This window comes from Cyprinus carpio, chromosome A8 (genome assembly GCF_018340385.1).
Source record: "Cyprinus carpio isolate SPL01 chromosome A8, ASM1834038v1, whole genome shotgun sequence".
Classification (NCBI taxonomy): domain Eukaryota; kingdom Metazoa; phylum Chordata; class Actinopteri; order Cypriniformes; family Cyprinidae; genus Cyprinus; species Cyprinus carpio.
In genome coordinates this window covers 20,626,238-20,648,380 of record NC_056579.1, presented here as the reverse complement: position 1 = coordinate 20,648,380, position 22,143 = coordinate 20,626,238, and the positions used below count along the sequence as shown (strand labels likewise).

The following is a 22,143-nucleotide window of genomic DNA, read 5'->3' as shown; positions in this document are numbered from 1 at the left end:
CAGTTTTGGGTGTTTCATTTTTAATTTACTGAAAGCTTCAAGCGCAGTTAATTATTTGTCATGCTATACATGCAAACAGACAACAGCGTTGTTGAAGCCATTGTTTTGTTTGCTGTCAAATGGTTGACCCCTGCCGCGCATGTGTATCCTGTTGCAAAATGTGGCATAAAGTCCTACAAGACAGTAATAATGTGATTAAGATGTGTACATGTCTTTACTGCCCTTCAATAATGCGACTAAAATAGGAATACTCCACGTTTTAATTCGATCAGTGTTTACTTCGATTATGACTTTAGTCGGATTAAGGTAATCAAAAATCTCTGTTTACATGTTAGCTTCTTAATCAGAGTATTGTCTTAATCATATTAAAATCGGAGTATTGTTGTCCGTGTAAACGTAGTGACTGTTGTAAATGTAAACGTACCAGGAACCAAGACACAGCAGAGCCAGGATACAAGGCTTAGAATTGCAGTAATGACACATACGAGATTTAGCAAAAAATGACAGAGATAACCAGGATGAGCTAACAAGACTAATGAGACACAGGTGCAAACAATGAGTGCTGATGAGACCAGGTAGAGGATTATGGGGAATGAAGTTCTTGACAGAGTTGCAGTAGACTGGGATAGAGTGGCCACTGGTTGTTATCAAGGGCACTCCAGTTGGTGATCGTGACCTCCAACACTCTAAGAATAAAATGCAAAAATTGTACCTTTAGGGGTACAACAGCTTGTCACTGGGGCAGTACTTGGGACCCTTTGTAATTTCTTTACCCCTAAAGGGTGCATATTAGCACCTTAGAGTAGTAATATGTAACCTTAAGGTAGTAATATGTACTCTAGTTAAAGCCTCCCATGCCGGTTGATGCTGGTTTGAATCAGTCTTTGAGTGGTGTATGTAGAACCAGCTACACCAGTGCCATGACAAGAGGGAGAAGCGTGTTTAGAGGGGCAAGTGTAATGGAGCTAGCAACTAGGAAGTAACACTAGAGGCTACAGTCTTTGACGTCCTTCTGAGTGCACCTGCCTCCCATGCCGGTAGACACTGGCTTGAATCCTGTTTGGAGTGGTGCAAGTAGGACCAGTTACAATGGTGTCGTGCCCTGAATTGGAGGGAGGTTTAGGGTGTGAGTGCAATAATGGCCTGCTCACAAATAATGTTTAGTCTGCGGTCTATAACATACTTGTGAGTGCACCTGCGTCCCATGCCAGTTGATACTTGTTTGGACCCCACTGGTTTAAGTAGGACCAATTGGTTCCGTGACCCGGATGTGAGTGAGGTTTGGGAGGTGAGTGTAGCAAAGGCTAACTAGTGACTAATGCTAAGGGATGTGGTCTTTAGCATCCTTATTAGTGCACCTGCTTCCCATGCCAGGGCGGTGAGTATAACAAAGACCAGCTTGCAAATAACATTAAAGGCTGCAGCATTTAGGGCTGCATCATACTCCCAGTGCAATGCGTTGCAAGGCACGACGCAAGTGTTTTTTGCTAGTTTCAGCTCAATGCAGTTATAATTTTCATGTCCTCCAGCACGTTGTTTAAATAGCAAATGCGTTTGTGCCCATGGGCGTGCTGGTCTGAAAATGAGGTGTGTTCAGGCGCATTGTTGGCGCGTTGCTATTTTGAGGCAACTGAAATAGACCATGCCATTGACCAACTGAAACCTGGTCTAAAGTCAATGGTGCAATGAGAGGAAACCTTTCCTCTCTGGAGAAGCGTTCAGTCTTTGCTCTTACAAATTCCACCATGCAAATAGCAAATTCGCCATGGCACGAGCACAATTTGCCTTTAAAGGCACACCCATGACTCATTAAGAGAATAGGTACAACCCCTTTTAGACCATGCGCCTAGCACGCAGACCGTTTTTCCTGTCGTTAAACTAGCAAAAGTGGATTCCGACATGCCTTAACTGCACTTGTGCCTTGCGCTTTAGACTATGAGCTTAGATCATTAAAATATGGCCCTTAGTGTCCTTTTGAGTGCACCTGCCTCCCATGCCAGTTGATGTTGGTTCGAATCCCATTTGGAGCAGTGCAAGTAGGAACAGTTGCAGTGGTGCCGTGACCCAAATGGGAGTAAAGTTTAGGGGGTGAGTGTAACAGGGCAGCTAGTAAACAACATTAGAGACTTTAGTGTCCTTGTGATTGCATCTGCCTCCCATACCAGTTGATGCTGGTTCCATTCACACTCTGAGTGGTGCAAGTAAGACTAGTAACATTGGTGCCGTGACCCGGATAGGAGTAAGGTTTAGGGGGTGAGTGTAATGGAGGCCAGCTAATGAATAACATTAGAGTCTCTGGCATTGTGAGTGCACCTGCCTCCAATGCCAGTTGACAATGGTTTGAATCCATTTGAAGTGGTGTAAGTAGGACCATTTACATTGGAGTTGTGACCCGGACTGTATAGGATCTTGAGTGCTCAGCAATGTATTCAAAGTTTGAATTCAACTTGCAATATCATGTTATATCTTATTAATAAAAGTAAAAAAAAAAAGTGTTAAAACATGCTAAAAAAAAAAAAAAAAAAACTGTGTAATCTGCAGTTTCATCTCTTCTGTCGTAATCAGTGCGCACATACACATAAGCATGAGTTAACCTAGAGCAGATATTTTAATGCGGGAGCTGTGGAGGTTGCTGACACAGTAAGCAAAGTGGCAGGGACAGAAACCCCTCATTAAGATTGAATTAAACAGACCTTTGATGGGAAGTCCTACATTAGTTCAGTCTGGCAACACATGAAAGAGCAGTCGTGAGAGACAGGGATCTGCACTCGTCACTCTCTCCAGCGCACACTTGCAGACATTTCATTCCTCACAAACACACACATATACGCACACGCACTGAAAACCACAACACTGCCACATACAAACAAAGATGATGTTCAGAATATCACACAGTAGACTTTGGCTGTATTTAGTATGCTGTGCACACTATGCAATTTTTCTAAATGCAGAGAATCCTCAGATGACCTAATACATTTGCCAAACATTTCTGTGTGGAATATAGTATCCCACCGGGCAATGTACTCGACTTGACCTTCCATTTCTAGTGTGACTGATGAATAGGAAATCACAACGGTTGTGATTAATATTTCTTACTTGACTCTGTATTAGATCTGACCAACCAGAGATTAGAAAATTTAGCACAAAATATGGAAAATATACAAAATCACCCTTAATATTTCCACAAAGAAAAATGGACACTACTTACTTAAGTCATGTGACATGCATAGTGAGGTCATTGCGATAACAATATAGTGTGCTACTGTTTGAAATGTGAGCAGTCTCACTGTAGAAAACAGCTAATGTTAATAATAATAATAACAAACAGTATGTACCCACCAACCTGATCTCATGAGAAAACATATGAGTAATTTACGAGATGTCAAATTCATATGAATTTGTACGATGTGATTTTTAGTGCCAGAGTGTATGTAGCTAATCTTTAAATAATAATATAGTATTTAATTCTGAACAAAACTCCAGTCTGCCACACCAGAGAGATGGGAATAAATGGAAACACACACAACTAAAGAGAATAAGGATGTGAACATACAAGCAGACACACATGCTTGATAAGTTCATTTCAAGCATGCTGTTTTGTACATATTTTGCACAATATTAAATCAGATTATTATTCCAGTAGTTAACTCTAAACATACTGACTTCAGAGCCCACATTTAAACACCTGATGAGTGCAGTTTATTTCATGAAACAAAACGGATGCCTTTGGTTTAAAAAGCCAATAGCCTTTAGTTTGTCACAGCCATAACCCAGGATTTGTTAGTCAGCTGGAGGGGGTAATTAGGGGCGGAACATTCTCTTTCTAGAGAGCTTTTGATTGGATAAAATCTGTGTAGTGCAGAATGAGTCATTAATATTTCTGTGTGTTTTTGTAGAAGAATAAGACTAAATTAAATGTTTGCTGTTAAATGTTAAGGAGTACACTACATTTTTTACATTATGTTTAATCGTTTAGCAGACACTTTTATCCAAAGTGATTTATCAAATGAGAAAAATTACAAGCAGTTAGTCACAAAGAAAACAATATTCATTTGAGTAAAAAAAAATGAAAATAAAAATAAAAATCACATTCTTGCTACCTCTCTGAATAAGGCTGCAGAAATCCGTGTGTTGACATTAAGGCGATGTTTGAATATACTATTTTCTTGTTAGAGGTAAAACCCAGCCATTCACACAGCAGTGGGCATGTGGTATGCACTTTAACACACTACTGTCACTTCACACCAGTGCATTATTTATTCTCTATGAGCACGTCTCTGGCAATGACGCAGGTGTGTATTCTTGCTAGTGTGTGTGTAAAAGAGACAAACCAGACATTCATAATTTAAGAGCAATGTCTGATGAATGAGTGACTACCTGAGGGGAAATGAAACATTGGATTTGTTGAATAAAATATAAGTTGCAGGAACCCTCATGTGGCTTGTGCGTGTGCACTTGTGCATGTGTGTGCAGGTAATGATGTCAGTAGGGACCGAATATGTAATGATCATGCAAATATACATGCTTATTTAAACATACAGACATAAAGTCGCCAACCGAGTCTCTCGGTACAACCCCAAATACTTGGAGCTACGTTTTCAAACCTGACGGCGATGTTGAAAACTGGTTTTGCTGAGTAGGGTTTAATGTAAATGATATTGTCTAGTTGTGTGATCAACAACGCTTGGAGGGAGTGCCAAAAATAGAAAGCTGATCGATTTCGCATAGAGAATACTAGAGCGTGCAGGTTTGACGGTTTGAATACAATAAAAGGTATTAGATTTAGAGAGCAGTAAATGTAGCAGTGTGAACAGATATTGGAAACTGTCCCTACAGGCTAGTTTTCACATGCCTGCAACTTAAGCTGGAGCTGACTTGTATTGTTCAGGCAAACGATCCACCTTGGGCAGAGAGGTGTGAGTCTACACCACACCTGCCAGATTGCATCAAGACACTCACACACATGCACAAATGTATGTATACACATAATAAAAAAGCACACACACACACACACACACACATGGGGAGGAATGGTGTCCTAATGAGGCCCTGGGAGGCCCTGCTGGTCTGTCAGTCAGGCTGCACCATGCTGACACATGGCTGACAACAGCATTGAGCTACTTCTGTCTCTTCCGCTCGGTTTAATTCAGCTAAACTACTGACAGGATTATAGAGACACTCAAATTAATTCAATTAATAATGCACTCTGTCACTCTCTGCCTCCCAAGGAGGACAATAATAAACTGTGATTTGGGAAGGAAGAATGTATGACATGCGAGAGACGTGGAAACGTGCTTGAGAGGAACAAACACTGAGGGCGAAGCTTTACTGAATATTTACAGCAGTGGATCTCAACCGGTGGGACGAGACTCAGAATTGGGTCGCAGGTCTGTGATGAGGGGGTCAATGCAAAACAATGCTCATATGTAAATGTATATAAGCACACATTTTGGTATAGAAAAATAAAAAAGGGAGGAGAAAATGTTTCCCATGTTGTTTGTTGTCAAAAATATATCTAGGATTAATATAAAATTTAGCTTTCTGCTTGAACCATGTACTTAGAAATAAAAGTGTGCAAGGTTATAAAAGGTATGCAAGATTATGCAATCTTTTAATAATCTAGTTAAAAAAGTGTGTGCCAGGTTCTTAGAAATGCACTAAAGGATTTTTTTTCTTTCTTTTTTTTAAATAGAGATTTCATGTTTTCCTTATACCTTCAATATACACACATGTGATATAATAAATATATCAAATCAAGGTAATTTTTTATTATTTTTTACAAATATTATTATTAATTCATAATTTTTGTGAGGGTGTCGGACCATAATATTTTATCTGTTTTTATCAAAACCAATTTTTTCAATCTGATAATTGTTCACCATGAAGGTCTGCTTTGCTTTTTCAAGTAAAATAGTTTTTTTTTTCTTAAGAAATAATAAACCTTCTTGCCAAACTACTTAAGGTTTTCTTTTCAAGTCTTTTTTCTTCATTATGATATCAGGACAGATGCAGATGAATCAGCACAATTTTGACTTTATGCCCCCCCAAAAATAACAAAAATAATATTAATTCAGAAAGTAAAATATAGAAAAAGTGTATTATACGTGTATAATGTATTATTAAGTCATTATATACCATTCAAAAGTTTTGGTTTAGAAATATTTTTCAAAAATTGTTTGCTCACCAAGGCTGCCTAAACCAATATTACTGTGAAATATTGTTATTACAATTTGAAATAACTGATGTCTATTAATATATTTTAGAATGCCATTTATTCATGTGATGGCAATGTTAAAAACAGATGCTTAATATATTTGTAGAAACCATGATGTGCGTATATATATATATATATATATATATATATATATATATATATATATATATATATATATATATATATATAGAAAAGTTCAAAAGAACAGCATTTATTTGAAATAGAAATCTTTCATTATTCATGTCTTTACTGTCACTTTTGATCAACTTAATGCATCCCTGTTGAATAAAAATATTATTTTCTTTCCAAAGAATACACAATTACTGACCCAAACTGCACCAAAAAGAGCATTATTACATTGAGCTGGATACTTAAATATTGCATTGTTAAATCTACTAGGATAAAAACAAACCGCCTCGTGTGGAATCAAACAGCATATATCATTCATCAGAGGCCTCCTTTTATTCTCTCTGTATAATAATTGAACCTGGTGGGCTGGAGCTCTGTTTTCTAGCTGGGTTTGAGTTATGCAGTCCAGTGATTAGCCACACACACAGAATACACTGGATCTGCTAAAGAAGCACTACGCTTCAAGAACTAATGACCTTTACGGAGTAATCACCTCAACAAACAACACCCCATCAGCAGAGCGAGAGAGAGAATAGAGTTGAGACATGTACCTGAAGCAGAGATTTGCGTGGCAGAGCAGATATAATCATGGAAGACACAAAAATACAAGAACACAATAAAATACACAAGCACTGACACATGTTTGTGTGCTTGCACTCAGACGCACCCTCCAGTGCTCATTTGCGACAGTTAGTCCAAACTAAGCTGCATTCTTTGGGAAGGTGGATTCTTATGCCAGCTTATTCTCCATTTTTAGCTTCTTAAAACCACAGGGGAGAGTTCCCATCATCGTTCTTAAGCAGATTTACTTTCATAAAAAGCAGCTCAGAGGAGGAGCCTGTAACTGAGAATGTGCTTAACTTCACATGTGTATTGTGACATATTATCTTTGTATTTGTATTGTGGAGCTGAATGTACAGTGAGTCACAGTGGGTGTGCTTGCATAACACTGCAAGTTCTTTAATAATGAGAATTAACTTTAATCATCAATTCTTTCTAATTTTAATATGTGGGAAATATGTTTATGCCCAGCAATTCAAAGTGGGTGATTCTACAAAGTTGAATTTGTGTGTTTATACAGGTGTAAAACTATAAATGAACGGCTCACACCAATTTGGACGATGTGTTAAAACAGACTTTTTTTTTTACATACCTACTCTATTTATTTGTACACTGGATTTATTTTTTGTTCATCATGTACCAATTCACATACCAATTCTCAGTATTAACTAGTTGCTTATTAGCATGCCTATTATTAACATATTGGCTGTTTATTTGTACTTATGAAGCACATTTTCTCCATGAGTTTATTGAGGCAAACATCGTAGTTAATGGTTTGTTAATAGGGAGAATTGGACCTTAAAATAAAGTGTGACTGTACTTTCACTTGACACTCTTTTTGAGCAGTTTATCTTTGCGTCTTTGTCACATTTGTAGGGAGTGATCTTAAAATGTCAACCTTTTTACCATGATTATATGTATATATGTACATTATATCATTTTATGAAATACTTTACTTTTTCCTGTAAATTTAACTTTTAACTGTAAGACCTAAAACATTGCTACAATGTTTTTTTATAATAACAATTTTCTGAAATTGGTTATATGGTTAACGTAAAACCACAGCTGCTATTTCTTACTGTAAATTTGACAGATTTACAGTGCAGCATTAAATAATCTTTCTAAGAGGCATGTTTACCACAAGACTTCAAATATTAAAGTAAACTCTAAAACTCAAACCTGCTACCATAATATGTAGTAAACTTTAAATTTTCTTTCTAATATCTTTTTAAATTTCAACCATGTTGCCTTTATGAATACAGTTATATCCCAACATATTAAAGTATATTTAGCTTGAGATGCCATAAAGCATTAACTTAACTATTAACCATTAGAATTTTCTGACAGTTTTCTTAAATATATATATATATTTATTATTGACCCTTTGCTAATTTATTGAAAAGAAAATCCTGAAATATAAATATAAATATAAAAATATAAAAATAAACGCTTACAATTGCCAAACTGAAAAAGGTTGTAGAATGAACTCTGTGTACCTGTGTGTGTGTGTGTGTGTGTGTGTGTGCTTGGCCCTCGGGCCGTCTCTCAGTGGGAGGTTTGGGGATCACTATGTTCTGAGAGAGGATTTCATCACTGACGAGGGTAAAGCCTTCACTAACAGACCTATTTATCCCTACAACAAGCCCTTCCTTACTACTCCACTACTCTCTCACATGCACACACTGCCCCACACAGCCGTAACCAGCAATTATGACAACACCATGTCATTAGAGACTTATACAGACTCCTATTATCACACCCTCACAGACAGGGAGCATTAAAGTTAACTATGAATAAGAAACGCCATTTTCAAGAAAAACAAACAAATAAAACCATGAATAGTGCTGCATAAGTACCTGTCTGTGTTTAACCATGGAAAGCTTTTCTTTTTTTTTTTAGCATTTTAGCAATCAACATCATAGGTCTTAAAAAATTACTAAAATACTATATTATTGTATTCATTTTAGTATATTATTGTATTCATTTTTACAGGCCCAGGCTTTCTTTTTTCTTTTTGTGCTTATTTTGGGGGAAAATTAAAAGAGTATTGGACTCATGGCAGCTGAAAGCATAATCAAATTAGCCAAAACATTTATTAAGCAAATCTGCAAATGGTATGCAAACATTCAAGAGATGTTTAGTATGTTGTAAATGATAAGCGCTCCAATTCTATGGAAATCTGTAGATCTTTCCAGTGGATTCTGATTTCGCATGGGCCTGCTTTCGGCTGTTGAAGCTCGGTTAAATGTTTGGATGGGGGTGAACGTTGGTGTCTGGCTCCTTCTTTGATGGTTACGCCCTAGTTGTTCTTTTGTGATCTGTGGTGATGGGGGGGATACCAGTGACACATGAACTGACAGTCTGGGAAAGCATGACATCATTGATTTTTGCTCAAATATCAATGGACCATGAAAAGTGAACAAAAAACTCACTTTTATAAGGAGCTACAGCCATTGACCATAACCCCCCCCAGTGCTCCAACATGTAAAATGTAACTTTGAAGCAATTTTCACTGAGAAATTGCTAGTAAATTTCACAAATAATTACAAATAAATAATAAATAATATATACATTTTTGATATAATTTAATTTATCTCTGCATATCAAAAGATGCAGTCACATTAGCATCCATTATCTACTGTTAATAATGTAAGTAAGCATAAAGCACATCATACAGAAATCCACAATCCCCAATCTCATTGATTCCTATTGAAATTTGCATATTACAAAAATGTGAGCGATTAATTTTACATTTGTTGTTAAAAACCTTTTTGGCCTATGGGATTTTGACGAAAATTGGCAAAACAAGTAAACATTTTAACTTTGATAAATCAAACATATTTGCATATTACAAAAATGTGAGCGATTAATTTTACATTTGTTGTTAAAAACCTTTTTAGTATGCAATGCCCTGTTTGTTGAAAATTAAAAATAAAAAATAAATTAACTTTGCTAAAGCCTACAGTTCAGGCTTGTTGTTGTTGCCCACCAGTGGTCACACTGACACGTCCCTTCTAATGCCACAACTTCTCAACTTGGGTATAATCTAGACTAGAAATATAAAATTTGTAAAACAACTTTACTTGATTATTCCCCATTTTTATACAGTCTATGGATTATTCACATGTTCGGAACTCATAATTATCGCCTACGATAATTCCGACTCCACCTGAAGGCGCATCGGCCTCAGAGCGAGTTTCTCTCACTATGCGGGAAATGTAAAACCCGGAGTTGATTTCAAGTCATTAGAGAAAGATTTGAGTAGAGCGGCGAATCTCAACCACTCCGGTCCACTCATGCAGCCAATCCAGTCCATTCTGTTGCTTGGTGAGCCAAAGAGCTTCATTTGGAGCATTTAATTCATGGTAGAGCTGCATGATTAATCGTTAAAAGATCGTGATCTCGATTCAGACTAGGGCTGGGCGATATATCGAACGATATGATCATGCACATTTCTTCAGTAAAGCCGGTTCCATGATTACCGCTAAATCTCCATCACCTGCTTTCAGATGAAGCGCCATTTAATAGACAGAGCCATATATCACTGACAAGCTACGCAATATTGCGTTCTTTATTGCAGATGAATCGCCTTCGATAATGAACGCGATATTGCTTAGCTTGTCAGTGAACTACGGCTCTGTCTAGATGGAGACTAAAGTGACTTAAAAATGTATTTGTGAATGAATGAATCATTCATTCTAGAGAATCGTTCAAAAACGCTGATTCATCCAGTAATGAAACAAGTGAAGTAGGTTTATGAGTGAGTCGTTGAATCATTGATTCAAACTACTCTTTCATAATTTTAATATTAAAAATTGGTGTATTAAATATATTATATATACACTATCAATCAAAAGTTTTTGAACCACAAGATGTGCAATGTTTTTTTAAAAAAGTCTCTTCTGCTCACCAAGCCTGCATTTATTTGATCTAAAGAAGAGCACAAACAGTAAAATTAAGAAATATTTTACAATTTAATATAACATTTACATTTATGCATTTAGCATATGCTTTAAAAGCGACTTAAAGTACATTCAGGATATACAATTTTTTTTTTTTTTAACTAGAACTGCTTTGTAGGCCTATTTGAATGTATTTTAAAATGTAATTTATTCTTTGATGCAAAGCTGAATTTTCAGCATCATTACTCCAGTCTTCAGTGTCACATGATCCTTCAGAAATCATTCTAATATGCTGATTTGCTGTTCAAGAAACATTATTATTATTATTATTATTATTAGGTTGAAAACAGTTGAGTAGATTTTTTTCAGGTTTCTTTGATAGAAAGTTCAGAAGAACAGCATTTATGTGAAATATTAATATTTTGTAATAAATATCTTTATCGTCACTTTTGATAAATTTAAAGGATCCTTGCTAAATAAAAGTATAAATTAATATAACCCCGCCCACCCCAAAAAAATACTGACTCCAAGCTTTTGAATGGTATAGTGTATAATGTTACAAAAGCTTATTTCAGATAAATGCTGATCTTTCTATTCATCAAATGAATCCTGAAAAAAAAAAATTTTAAATATTGATAATGATAATAATAATAATAATGTTTCTTGAACAGCAAATCAGCATATTAGAATGATTTCTGAAGGATCATGTGTCACTGAAGACTGGAGTAATGATGCTGAAAATTCAGCTTTGATCACAGAAATAAATTACATTTTAAATTGTAAAAAATATTTCACAATATTACTACTTTTGCTATATTTCGGATCAAATAAATGTAGGCTTGGTGAGCAGAAGAGAATTCTTTAAAAAACATAAAAAATCTTACTGTTCAAAAACTTTTGTACTGGTAGTGTATATTAAAATGTTTAATAATTCATTCAAATTAATTAAACGCTTTTAAATAGACTGCAGTAATAATACATTGCCACACATGATTTTGTTTAGTTCAGAATCGCGATCTCTTATTTGAGACAAACAATTTGTGATTCTCAATTTATCCAGAATCGTGCAGCTCTAATTCATGGAGAGAGAGAGAAAGAGAGAGAGAGAGAGAGAGAGAGAGAGAGAGAGAGAGAGAGAGAGAGAAACTAACTTAACAATTCTGTCAAAGATGTAAGCTACTTGATATTTACAACTTGTTTAATGAACTGTTTTATAAAAACAGTTCTGCTGTTGTATTGAATGCGAATTACAGCTGCTCTTGTTGATATTGCTTAAATAACGCAATCCCAAACCCTGTGTCACTGAACTATTTCAAGAATCAAGCTCTGAACAAACTGTTCCTTTAAACTTCTCTGTGTGTGTGTGTGTGTGTGTGTGTGTGTGTGAGTGAGTGAGAGACAGAGAGAGAGAGAGAGACAGAGAGAGAGAGAGAGAGAGAGAGATGAGAGAGAGAAGAGAGACAGAGCGAGAGAGAGAGAGAGAGAGACAGAGCGAGAGAGCGCTGAATGGAGTGTCGTTTTTCAGCGCTTAACTCCTCCTCTGCATTCTGCTCGCCCAGCACACACACACACACACACTCGCGCATTCTCCATCAGCAGCTCATCGCGCGGGGAAACGGAGCCTCTTCGCGTCCGAACACACCGTTTTCAGTGTTCGTGCTTCAACTCACCAAACATGACGGTTGTAATTCGCAATGTGGAAGAAACGAGCAGCTGATCTGGGGAGGAATCTGTGTTTTTTGTGACTGAAACACGTCTTTGGGATAGAGACTACTGAGGCGCCGCGACCGTTGTTGCAACTTTTGTCGCAATCAGCACGCGCGCTTACTGACGGCTGCGCGTTCTAAAGAAAGAGCCGCTCAACTTTGTGCGCTCGGTTGGTTTGGTCATTGTGGAATGTAGAATCGGGCGAGAACGCGCCTGTTTCAGCTTCTTTTATTTGTGTTTGGTAAGTTTGTCAGGCGCTTCACGTCTGGAGTTGAGTTTGTAGAGTTTGTTGCAGGGAAACTGTCGAGCTTTGTGTGATCGCTTCTTAAAGTAATCATGCACAACTTGGATTTAAATTCGTGTGTCAAGGATTATTTCTGAAAGCTCTCGTGTGTTTTTCCTGCGCTGAGTGGACTGCGCCGTTCTCGTGCACTTCAGAGTCAACACAAACTCTAGATTTTGTTACCGTTGCAAGACGCTCGTAAACATGCCACAGCTTAACGGAGGCGGAGGGGATGAGCTGGGGGCGAATGATGAACTGATCTCATTCAAAGATGAGGGCGAACAAGAGGAGAAAATCTCCGAGAACGTGTCCGCCGAAAGAGATCTGGACGACGTGAAGTCTTCTCTAGTGAACGAGTCGGAAAATAACAGCAGTTCATCCGATTCTGAGGTAAGCCAGACACCACCGCGTGTTGACAGACGCATGGATGTGGTTGTTGCCGTCGGAAAAATAACTTTTTCGCTTTGTTTTTCTCCGTCCCTCGTTCTTTCCTTCAGCAAACCGAGAGGCGCCCTCAACCAAGAGCTGATCTTGAAAGTTACGAGAAAGCCCGAGAGTATTTCACTGAAGGTAAGAGCAAACTGCTGTTATGGCATGCCGATTTAACAATTAATCCTTAAAAATCTAGTTTCTGTTTTTCTTACTAGTACTTACTCTTAAATTACTTGTAAGTAATCCAACACCAAGTAGTATTTTTTCATTTTCACTTATAACTATTAATTAAATAACAATCGCTTACTTTTTTAATAGTATAGGCCTAACTGTTCAAATAGATCAGTATGCTTCAGTAACTATTTATTAGTGCGCATACCAGTTCCTAGTAGCATTTTAAATACATTTTTAAATAAATAACTGCGTATTAAAAGTAAAACACAAAAACTAATGAAATTAGTGACATAATTGTTACAGTTAAAATTTTAAGGGATATCAGTGTCTTAAAAATAGGTATTAGTATCCAATAAGTACTAGTAAATCTGGAATAGATGCTATTATTTGGATAATGACTTGTAACAAAAAATAGTTACGTTACAAATGTGTTAGTGTTTAATGAATAGTTACTAGTAAATAAACAACAACAACAAAAAACATACTAGCCAATATTGGATTAGTATCAAATATTAAAAAAAAACAACTACTTGCAACAAATCAGTACAAGTGAAAATATCAGCAATAGGAATAAACGTTGAAACAGCTTGCCATACTTGTTCTTTGCTTAACTTTTGTTTATCCAGGCATTGATCCCTAATCATTTGTCTCTCCACTGTCAAGCTTTGAGAAGACAGCAAGATGGAGGATTTTTTAAGAGCCCCCATTATCCAGGCTACCCGTTTCTAATGATCCCAGATCTCGGCAATCCTTACTTGTCCAACGGCGCCTTGTCTCCAAGCGCAAGAACGGTGAGTGCCATTGAACATGCTGTTCGTCTCGGTGCCACTCTGGAGTCCTTTAAAGAGAGTTAGTGAGAAACATCGTGAGAGAGTTTATAATGGCCCTCATACGGAATGAAACCAACATGTTTCCTTATAAAGGATTCCTTTTGAAATCCGTACTGATTAACCATATTTTGAATATTGTAAGGTCATGTCGCCTTCAGTATCTACAGTTATGATCATTCTGTGCTATCTAGTTGAGAGCAAAACAGATCGGCGTCTTTTCTTTGAAATTGAGTTTTAGCGCATAAGATTTAATAGCTCTCCAGTCAATGTAGACTGTTTTATATCATTTCAAGTGATTTAGGGAATATGCATGTTGAAGTGGATTGCTGGTGTCATTTCAGCATTAGTTCATTTTTGAGGTTATTAAACTGTTTAATTGGTTTTAATTGTGCACTTTAGCTGTTTGACTTGTATTTGACAGATTTCTATTCATTTATTTGTGCTCCAAGAGATCATGTCTAGTTATCGCCACCGTTTACTGGATCAGATTTGCCCAAGTCTTGCATCTAACGTATTTTATGGCATTTTGGCCTCGCATTTCGGTGTGTAAATACGCTGAAGATTCCTCATGTTTGTCTGTGAAATGGTTGGTTAATTGATCTAATACCCAGTGAATCTAATTCGGTGCTGTCTGCCACTGGGCTGTAATTAAGCATTTTCAAGCTGCTTGTTTAGCCTTCTTTAAAATAAGATTAGTCTGAGGTCTGTCACAGTGAAATTCTATCTGCAGATAGATAGAAGCTGCAGAGTTTGCCTGTTCTTTCCCTATAGATGTGTTGGAGTTTTGTGTCCGTGTCTGGGAAAGGTTGACTGCCTTTTTAGCCCCAGCATTGGGTCTTTTCAACCCAATTTGCAAAGAACTCAGCAGGCATTCATGTATGGCTTTGCCGCGGTGTTATGCGTCAGCGCTCTGCAGAAAAAGAGAATGAACGGTTGGGTCTTTGAAAGCCTCAACCGGGAGTGTTTTTTGGCTGAACTGTGAGCCATCTCCCCAAATCAACACGGTTTACAGCCATTGTTTATTCCAGAGCTCAAATCCTCCTTCTTTACTCTGAATCGCAGTGTGATTTGATTGGACCAGGCCAAGAGTTTGAGCAAAAAGTTGCGTTTTCTCTCACCCGCCTCCTCCTCCTAGACACTCGCGCAAGTTTTACTTGGCCTCTCCGTTTCTTTTCACTGGTCCGTACGAGCTCTCCCTCCTTCCCAATCCCTTCCATTCAGTTCCTGAGGCGTTAGTCTTACATTGTCATTCTGAGTGAATGCTGATGGCTTCATTGGGATCTCCATAGGCCCTCATTAGCCTAATGGCTGCTCCTTACACACTAGTTGCATAGTAGTTGTGGTACCCAGATCCTCTTTTGTGTCTCGGCCTATATTGTGTTGTTGTGGGAAGAGCCTATTGCTTGAATTATCCTGAAGGAGCATGGTTCATCCCATCCGCAAAATCTCCTGCAGCTAGCGCACCTTCCTTTAAGATTTGTATGCTGTGGCCAAGTATTGACTCAAATGGTGAATTAAGCCAATGTCAGGCACATCTCACGAGCACGGAAGCTCTCTGTTACTGCTAGCATAATGCACATTAAGCAGTAAAAGGCTAATATGGGCTTACTAGCAAATATTCAGATGATGTCATTCAGGACAAGGATTATAACTTATTTTAATTTGTCTAGCTGATTGTAGACCGTCAAGAGTCTTGGATTCCCAGAGAAAATGACCCCATAACTGAATTCATCCAGATGTGAGACAAATATCCACTAAAGATTCCTCTTTTTCCCCTCATCCTGTTTTGAAAAAAAAAAGCATCTAACCCTTATTATTCCTCACAGTATTCAAATCGCAAGAGTTCATAACCTACCAGAACCCGAGCCGATTGGTGCTCGTATTTTATCTGAAAGTTCCAGAAATCAGGAGAAAATCCCGGAGTAAGACTTTTGTACTAAAGCAGATCAGACCTAGTCCAGTGTGGACCAAGTAAATCAGGAGGTCATTGAGGCAGATGAGCTTAGCCTGTCATGCGGCACCTCTAGAGCGAGCCGAGCGTCAGACAATGAGCGGTTGGCATACTTCAGATATTTACACACTAATCTTAAGCTCTCACTCAGACAGCTTCGGTCACAGCTGTCAAAATCACATAAAGAAGTTTCCAAACTAAGTCGAGGAACTTGAAGGAGCCCTTCAGAATCTGAATGATCTTCTGTGTTACGCTCAGACAAATGCACAAATGTAGAGTGTGTTTGCCAGGGAAGAGCATGAGTCTGTGTTGCTGTACCCCCCCCCCCCCCCTTTTTAATTTAGAATTTGACTATTTTGACAATGTCATCCAAAAAGGTATTTAATAGGTTCAGCTTTTTACAGTAGGCTGAATGTTTTGTAAAGTGGAGATTTTGATTTCAGAGAATGTTCTTTGTCAGGATGAAAGCCATTAAACATTAACCATGAAAAATTGAGTCCGTTTCAGAAGAAAAGGGTTTTTACCATTAGTGATTTTTCTTCTAAAATTATTTTACAGAAAAAAAAGTCAGAAGTATTTTGGTCTCTTGCTTTCATATGGTGCACTACATATATGTAACAGGGAAAATGCAATAAAATCGGTCTCAGGTTTTCTGCATAGGTTTGGTTTATATTTATTTTAATTGTTATTTTCCTAACCAAACCATCTGTTTGGTCACTACCGTAAAGCGCACAAATCATATTACAGGAATCTGAGAATACACAGCGCTTGCTAAGGCAGGCCTTGAATGCCAAAGTGAAGCCCTAAAGCAGTCGCAAATAGAGTGAACTTCTAATCATGTCACTTCTAAACTAATATGTATGTTTCTTGTGCAGTTGCTCTGATATCCCTGAGGTGGAATTGAAAAGCTCCTCTGAATTTCATCCTCATAGATTTCATGTAATATTTATAGTTGAAGGAAGGAAAGATTTGACAAAGGGAATATGGAGTTTTGAATACCTGTGGATTTAGTTAAGAAATACAAAGACCATTGCTTAATCCTTAACATTTCTTAACATTCTTCAGTGACAGTAACACGCAGATGTTACATTGTGATTAATGAGGTTATTGTTGTTGGGTGCTGTGCTTTATTATATTTAGTGGTGTGCTTTGAGATAGAAACTGTTGCAATGACCAACTAGCCATTTAAATGGACTGCCTAGCTTTATTACATTTCTGAACTAAATATTAAGAATTTTTAATTATTTGTATTTTACAATTTGTATAACAATATTTGAATTAAGTTTTTTATTTTTATTTTTTTTTTTGCAAGATGAACATTTCAATTTTAAATTATAATTTGAACAATGTTTAGAGACCATTGCATTCAGAATGTGGTTCCACCAGCTGTTTTTAAGCACAAGAACTCTAACTAGTTGATTTAGAGATGTGTAATTTTTGCACGTTGCTCCTTTGGGGCATTTAAATATCAGAGTGTGAAAGTAATGAGAGTGTTGAGACCTACAGTTTAATTCAGATAACTAGGCCTAACCTTGAATGCAATTGTAAATGCTGAAGGCCTTCATCACATATTAATGAAAAAAAAAAACAGTCAAAAGAAAAAAAAAATCCACCCCCACCAAAAACATAAGTTTTCTTTAAGTGTTTCATGGCCTGAGAGTCAGCTCTACAAGATTAGCCAAAGCCATTGACAGTTCAGATCTCACGCTTTTAGATTTCAATTCATCTAGCAGTGAGAGCAATCATCCAGATAACTTTAAAAAGCATCGTATATAAACGTCCCAGTGAAAATTGAAAAGTTCGGTGAAAAAGAGCTGAGAAGAGGACAGAAATAAGTGGAAGATGGAAAGAAATAGAGGTATGATATGACAGAAGGGAAAGATGTGTGGAAATGCCGGCGTGCAGATTTCCCATAACTGATTTAGGGCCTGCTCCAAGCTGACATTCCTCAGTAATCCAGTGGGACTGTTTTTAAGGATTGAGTGTGTCGGCCAACCAGCTCTACTCTTCTCAATGCTTGTCACTGAGATGAACGCTCAAGCCTGGCCTGAGGAATCATCTGCTAGGGGCTCGTGTTGGAAATAGAGAGAACTTGATATGTTGAGTATTCAGATTATATGCACAATGCTTTTGTTGGCAAGTAAAATTTAGCCACATTGTGAAAATTGATTAAGTATGTGGCTTCCTAAAAAAAAAAAAAAGTGGTGTTAGAAAAGTGTCAAAATTTTTTAACATATGAAAACTTTGGTGCTCATTTGAGCAAAATGAGCTCAAATAGCATTTATCCACACTGTGAATATCATGATTATTTTAATACACTTTCATGTGGCGATTACGCTTCCTAAAAAAAAAAAAGTGAAAAGTGTCAATCCTTCCTTTGTTGCAAATTGTAAATATGAGATTGAAGATACTGACCTTTGGTGCTCAGTTGGGCAAAATGAGCTCAAGTCCAGCTCACAACATGTCAAAAAGGCAGTTCTGTCGGTATAGACAGCCAAAGATAATCAAAGATAAACAGTCATTGTCCTGTACTACAACCTGTTCCCTGTACAAACCACAGCAATGCCTCTCTTCATTTTGATGACAGGTTTTGACATGTAGCGTGATAATGTGTTGTAAACATACTGAATGGATTCACTCCTAAATGTTTTTCAGAGGCCTGTGGCGTTTCCTAACATTGAATTTAATGCACATTTACATGCTGAAGTGATTTTCTGGTCAAGTCTTCACTCTCCTGGAAAAGCCATTGAAACACTTTGTTGTAATCCGTTTTCAGACTCCCTTTTCATTCGATTTCACTCTCTACCTCCCAGTGCAAAAGCTTTCAGTGCAATCCCGTGTTGTTTTAACACAGTCAGGTTTTGGGCCCGAACAAGGAACCAAGTGACTCGCCAAACCTTGTAACTGCGGCTTTTGTGTTGCGGCACCCACATCGGCAAACAAACACACCTCAGTGGAAACACATTTTAAACTGTTTAGTCTTGTCTTTTGGGGGAAGAATAGCACAGGGCACACTCGCACACAAACACACGCTTTCGTAATGCCTGAGCATGTCATCACAGCTCAGGCCACATGTCTTTTACGGCGTTCCAGGCCTCCGCCGGGCATTTTTCCACATTCAGGTGTTCTCACTCTGCCAGCAGCTCTTAGCACTTAAAATCTTTGAGACACAGTAGAGTCAATAGTGCTATTGTCGGTGTGTGTGTGTGTTTTTTTTGAGTGTGTGTGTGCACGCGAGTAAACTGTTTGTGTGTTCAAGATGACAGCTGTACCTGTAAACAGAAAACTGCAAATTGTCTTCGTTTACACACCCTCATGTCGCTCATATGTTCTGCTAGCAGAATTCTGATCTTCTCTATACAGTGAAAGTGAATTAGGACTGAAGCTCTAAAGCTCCAAAAATAACAGAAAAACACAGTAAAAGTAAATAGTGGACTTGGAATACAACATGCGCATCATATGTACTACATTATGTTAATATTATGGTGATTTTTGTCTTTTCTAGTCTTCCTTTGATTGATTGCACTTTATTCTCGCCATGAATATAGCCTTAGAAGCTGGTATGGCGTTTAAAAGAAAAGAAAGAAAGAAAGATGGTGATTTTTGTCATTTTTGGACCTGTAGAGCCCCCTGGTCAGCATTCACTTTCACTGTATGGAAAAGAGCAGCATGAACATTCTTCTAAATGTCTGCTTTTTCATTCCATAATAGAAGGCTTAGGTTTGGACTGATATGGGGGTGGGTAAATGATGATGCGATCTTTATTTCTTGTTGAACAGTTTCTTTACGTCTCCTGCTGCTACATTAAATGTGTAACTGTACCTTCAACAGACGGAATGTTATGCTTACACTCCTAATGTGTGTTTGTTCACCAATGAGTGACAGAGAGACTGATCTGTTGATGGCAACCTGAAATGTAGTTGCCAAATGTTCTCTTTGTTGATACTGGAGTCACAACTGTGTAAACAGTCTTGACTGATTTTTTATTTTTTTTTCCAGCTTTCAAAACAATTTCCTCTGCTCAATGAGTGACATTTGACTAAAGGAGCATGTCTTGGATTGATGTTAAATTGTATCCCAATTCATTCCATACTGTGCATTTAATAAAATCCCATGTTTTAGTTCATGCTTTTCTTCATTCCATTAGATGTTTCACAAGATATCTAGTAGAATTTGAGTAGTATGTAGTAGTTCAATTGATGCAAATGAATGGCTGTGAGGGATAAAAATGCAGTGTGTATTATTATCATGATTTCCTAAGGTCATCTCATTTTCACATCTCGTGGTTTATTGGTCACTGGAAATTTGTTTGACCCTTTGGAAAATCGGGCTTAAGATGGTAGTCATGTTTTGGAAGATGGTTGCAGGTTTTTAGCTGGTCATTAGTTGGTCATTATCTGTTTAACCACAAACTAAATGAAAGTTGAGAAGTGTGTTATTATTGGTCTAGGATGGACTAGATACAAGACAGCTGGTTATTCCAGCAGAGGAAAGACATATTTCCTTGATTTCAATGACATTTTGGGCTTTATCTATCAACACAAGCTTATTAAATTTGTAAATCCATTGAGTAAAGTGATAAAGGGATAGTTAACCCAGAAATTAAGATCCTCATGTCGTTCCAAACCCAAAAGACTCATCTTTAAACCCAGATAAAGATATTTTTAATGTTCTCTCATCTTTTCTGCCCATCTCATGAAAGTACACGTAAACAAAACCTTCATCCATCAAACACTACAAAAACATCTGTATGAATTGAGCGAGCCTTCTGAATCATTGAACGGATTTAATTAACTATTCTCATGTAAACACTGATCAATTTACATACATTGAGTGCATCGATTATGGGTTTGGAAGGACATGATGTGAGTAAATGATGACTTTTGTGAACTACGCCTCAGTTTCTTGAATAATGATTGAAGCTTAATAAACAGGTTGTATTTCTGTCCTTCACAGATGTTTACCTCTGCACTGGAGCTTGACTTCCTTTGAAAAGACGTTGCACAATACAGAGCAGCAAACTTCTGTTGAATAAACTTTTTCAGGTTTTTCTCCGTGATGTTAAAGGTTCTTGTCAAACATAAACTCAGCATAAACTCCACCAACCATTCAACTCGTGTCCTAGAAAAACTATGAGTGCATCATGCGAGCATGTTTGCACGCTCCATACTCTCTGAATTGTGTGAAACACTGCCAGCCTTGGCCTTCCCTCCTCCTTCCTTTCTCTTAGGAGAGCGGGAGTTGGCGTCGACCCCTTCTGCCACCCATATCTTGCCCATCATCCCTCCCTCTGTTCCGTCCCTGCCATTACATATTCTGTTTATAGCCTTCGCTGGCTTTTCAAGAGCCGGGCCCTTCAGGAGAGATTCAAACCCCTGTGAGGACTGGCAAACCAACCAGCCCTCCTAACGCGCACACACACACACACACACACACACACACACATACTCGCAGCGTTCAGTGACATCAATGAAAAGGCCTTTGAAGCTGCTTGGGATGAGCATGTGTATAAATGTATTTTTTCATCAATTTATTAATCTGAAGCCGGCTCTTCGGAGTCGGCCAGGTTCAGACAGAAGCGCCACTTTGAGACGCCCACTTTAATTCCACACTGGGATATTTTTGACAAGACACGAGCTGTTTATCCGATCTTTAAAGTCTAGATCGGGCTCTCAGCAGACTCTGGTGCTTATTTTTTTTAGTAATGCATATATTTGAAGGACTGGTGTAGCGATTTTTTCTCTTCGCCTGAAACTAGCTGTTCATAAACCACTTCATAAATAATAATCAGAAGATATATTTATCATATTAGGTGGCCGGTTGAAGTGGTGTGTTGGTCACGTGCCATTGTTTGGCAAATTTTTATGTGCGAAATTCAGTCATTCAAATTTCACAACAGGTTCAAGTTGGTCATGCAAATTTGCCATGTTGACTAAAAGAAAGCTGTTTGATTGGAAAAT

General features: G+C 37.7%; 1 protein-coding gene across 2 annotated transcripts in view; it reads left to right on the top strand.

Annotated features, from left to right (window-relative positions):
• Positions 1-12,327: 12,327 nt before the first annotated feature.
• Positions 12,328-22,143, top strand: part of LOC109069847 (transcription factor 7-like 1-B) — a 51,826-nt gene continuing 42,010 nt past the window's right edge. The window contains exons 1-3 of one of the 2 annotated variants that reach the window (XM_042762733.1): positions 12,328-13,186; positions 13,294-13,366; positions 14,066-14,193. In XM_042762733.1, the coding sequence (XP_042618667.1) occupies positions 13,001-13,186; positions 13,294-13,366; positions 14,066-14,193 (387 nt within the window). In that variant the 5' untranslated portion in view covers positions 12,328-13,000. The remainder of the gene's footprint in view (positions 13,187-13,293; positions 13,367-14,065; positions 14,194-22,143) is intronic. The other variant, XM_042762734.1, reaches the window with a different exon arrangement.